The sequence below is a fragment of the Syzygium oleosum genome, unplaced genomic scaffold (genome assembly GCF_021117445.2).
Source record: "Syzygium oleosum isolate NSW1041296 unplaced genomic scaffold, Sole_v2.1 Sole_v2.58, whole genome shotgun sequence".
In the NCBI taxonomy this organism is placed as follows: Eukaryota; Viridiplantae; Streptophyta; class Magnoliopsida; order Myrtales; family Myrtaceae; genus Syzygium; species Syzygium oleosum.
This window is the reverse complement of record NW_026607542.1, coordinates 156,712-159,638: the sequence shown is the minus strand read 5'-3', so window position 1 is coordinate 159,638 and position 2,927 is coordinate 156,712. Positions and strand designations below refer to the sequence as shown.

The window sequence follows — 2,927 nt, the reverse complement described above, 5'->3', positions numbered from 1 at the left end:
GTATCGGGAGCTACTTTTTAGGACTTTTCGTTTCTAGAACTTGATTGTCGTAATTTTCATTCCAATAAATATAATTCATTTGGTGATAATCAATGAAATTACAAGTTATTTTCATTTTTGAGGGCATGTTGAGGTACATCAAACTAGCCTGGTGATGATATCCAACTGATAAAATAAAAAATAACCTAAGGAGAATTTTGAGGCCTAGGCTTCTTCATGCTCCCTCATGTTAAAACCTTTTTCAGAAAAAATCACACAAAAAAAAACTTCAAAAAAATTTTCAAAAAGAAAAAGAAGAAAAATTTAGAAAAACATGCAATGTTTAGCCCCGTTTGTCCTTCTGAATCCCCTACTTTATGTTTCAAGGGCGATTGTGTGACATGCGAGGGTATGGGAACGGTCCAATCTGATGAATTATGCGCCGCCGAGCCTGATCCCAATGACACTGAAGAACTCGACGACTCCTTGGACCTTCAGCGCAATCTACAGCATCATGAAAGACCCAAAGTCCTAACGGCAGATCAAACTGTCACCATTAACTTGAGTGATTCCGGAGAGCCTAAAGAGATGAAGATAGGGGCAACCCTTCCCGAAAGTGAAGCGAAGCGTCTAGTCTAACTGCTAAAGGATTACCATGATGTCTTTGCTTGGTCGTACGTTGATATGCCAGGTTTAGACCCTTCTATTATGGAACACAATCTACATACTAATCCAGATGTGCTGCCCAAGAAACAAAAGGTTGTGGAGAACCAAGCCTGAACTTTCGAAGAAGATAGATGAGGAGCTTATGAAGCTCTTGAAAGTAGGGTTTATTGAAGTCACCCGATACCCTAGTTGGATGGCCAACATCGTACTAGTCATGATGAAGGATGGCCGAGTTCGGGTTTGCATTGTCTACCGCGACCTAAACAAGGCCAGCCCTAAAGATGATTTTCCATTGCCACACATAGACGTTTTGGTGGATAGTACTGCTGGGTTCGAACTATTTTCCTTTATGGATGGTTTCTCGGGTTATAATCAGATAAAAATGAAAGACAGTGATAAGGAGAAAACCGCATTCATTACCCCTTGGGGGACATTCCACTACAAGGTCATGCCTTTCGGCCTTAAAAATGCTGGGGCAACATATCAACGGGCAATGGTGATGCTTTTTCATGACATGATGCATAACGAGATCGAGGTCTATGTCGATGACATGATCGCCAAGTCTCGACCCGGGAAGAGTCACGTCGATACCCTAAAAAAACTGTTCGAGAGACTCCGTGAGTTTAAGCTCTGTCTCAACCCAGCAAAGTGCATATTCGGAGCAACCTCGGGTAAATTACTTGGGTTCATAGTAAGCAGTAAGGGCATTGAAGTTGACCCCTCCGAAGTGAAGGCTATATGTGAGTTATAACCCCCATCGACTGTGAAAGAAGTGCGAAGCCTCTTGGGTAGATTGAACTACATAGCCTGCTTTATTTCTCAACTCTCCGAAACTGCTAAGCCATTCTTCAAACTTCTAAAGAAGAATACTCAAGTGAAATGGGACGATGATTGTCGGAAAGCATTTAACGAACCAAAGCGATAGCTGATAAAACCACCAATGCTAGTCCTACCAATACCGGGGCAGCCTTTGATCATTTACCTCACGATTCATAGGGAGTCTTTGGGTGCGATGCTAGCCCAAAAAAGGCCTGAAGATGGAAAGAGCGAGCCAATTATTACCTAAGTAAGAAGTTCACCATCTCGGAGTTGAACTATCCTGAAGTCGAGAAAACTTGCGCTGCATTGGTGTGGGTGCTCCATAGGTTGCGACAGTATACATTGCATTACCAGACGTTTCTTGTGACTGAGAACGATCACATCAAGTATTTACTTGATCAACCAGCTTTGGTAGGGAAGTTAGCCAAGTGGCAGATTTTAATTTCAGAGTTTGATGTTTAGATGATACCACAGAAGTCAGTTAAAGGCCAAGTAATTGCTAATGTGTTAGCCGAAAATCCTGAAATCCCTGATGATGATAGATATTCTCTAGAAGATCGCATTTTAGTGATAAAGGAAGATGCATGGACCATGTTTTTCGATGGAGCTATAAACTTGGATAGTTCCGGCACTGGGGCAGTTTTAATATCCCCGGATGGACAATATTATCCAGTAGCGGCAAAGTTGGTGTTCCCCTGTACCAACAATATAGCCAAGTACGAAACTTGCATCCTCGGACTCCAAACGGCGGTTGAAATAGGGATAACTAAATTGAAGGTATATGGTGATTCTGCTTTAATCATCCTCCAAACGGTAGGAGAATGGAAAACGAGAGACACTAAGCTTGTGCCATATAACGAATACCTTGAAGAAATCATGAAGGAATTCGAGGACATCTCCTTTGAGTACTTATCAAGGTCCCGTAATCAGTTCGCTGATGCGCTAGCTACGTTATCATCCATGCTACAAGTGACTAGTGGATTAGAGGTAGAACCCTTAAAGATCGAAGTCCTGATAAAACCGGCCTACTGTATGGTTGTAACTGAAGAACCTGACAGAAAGCTGTGGTATTATGATATCATGAATTATATCCAGAGACAAGAATTTCCTGAAGGAAGCAGCTCGGCTAATAGGAAGTACATAATGAGAATGGCTTCAAAATTCTTTATCAGTGGTGAAAAGCTATACAAAAGATCCTACGATTCAATCCTGCTGAGGTGTGTAGACGTAGTTGAAGCTACCAGAATCATGTAAGAAGTACACGAGGGGGTATGTGGTCCACACATGAATGGCCACATGTTAGCCAAGAAGCTCATGAGGTTGGGCTATTATTGGCTCAGTCTTGAAAGTGACTGCATCCAACATGTCTGAAGATGTCATCGCTGTCAGGTTCACGGGGATAAAATAAATGTTCCCCCGACGGAATTACATCAGTTGTCCGAGTCATGGCCCTTTTCAATGTG

General features: G+C 42.3%; 1 protein-coding gene across 1 annotated transcript; it reads left to right on the top strand.

The window, feature by feature from the left end:
- Positions 1-1,926: 1,926 nt before the first annotated feature.
- LOC115689292 (uncharacterized) lies at positions 1,927-2,718 on the top strand. Its single transcript, XM_030615297.1, has one exon. It carries the CDS (start codon positions 1,927-1,929, stop codon positions 2,716-2,718), a length of 792 nt encoding a protein of 263 aa, XP_030471157.1.
- The last annotated feature ends 209 nt before the right edge of the window (positions 2,719-2,927 follow it).

Coding starts and splice junctions, on each gene's coding strand:
- LOC115689292 (XM_030615297.1), top strand. CDS start 1,927: ATGATACCACAGAAGTCAGTTAAAGGCCAAGTAATTGCTAATGTGTTA.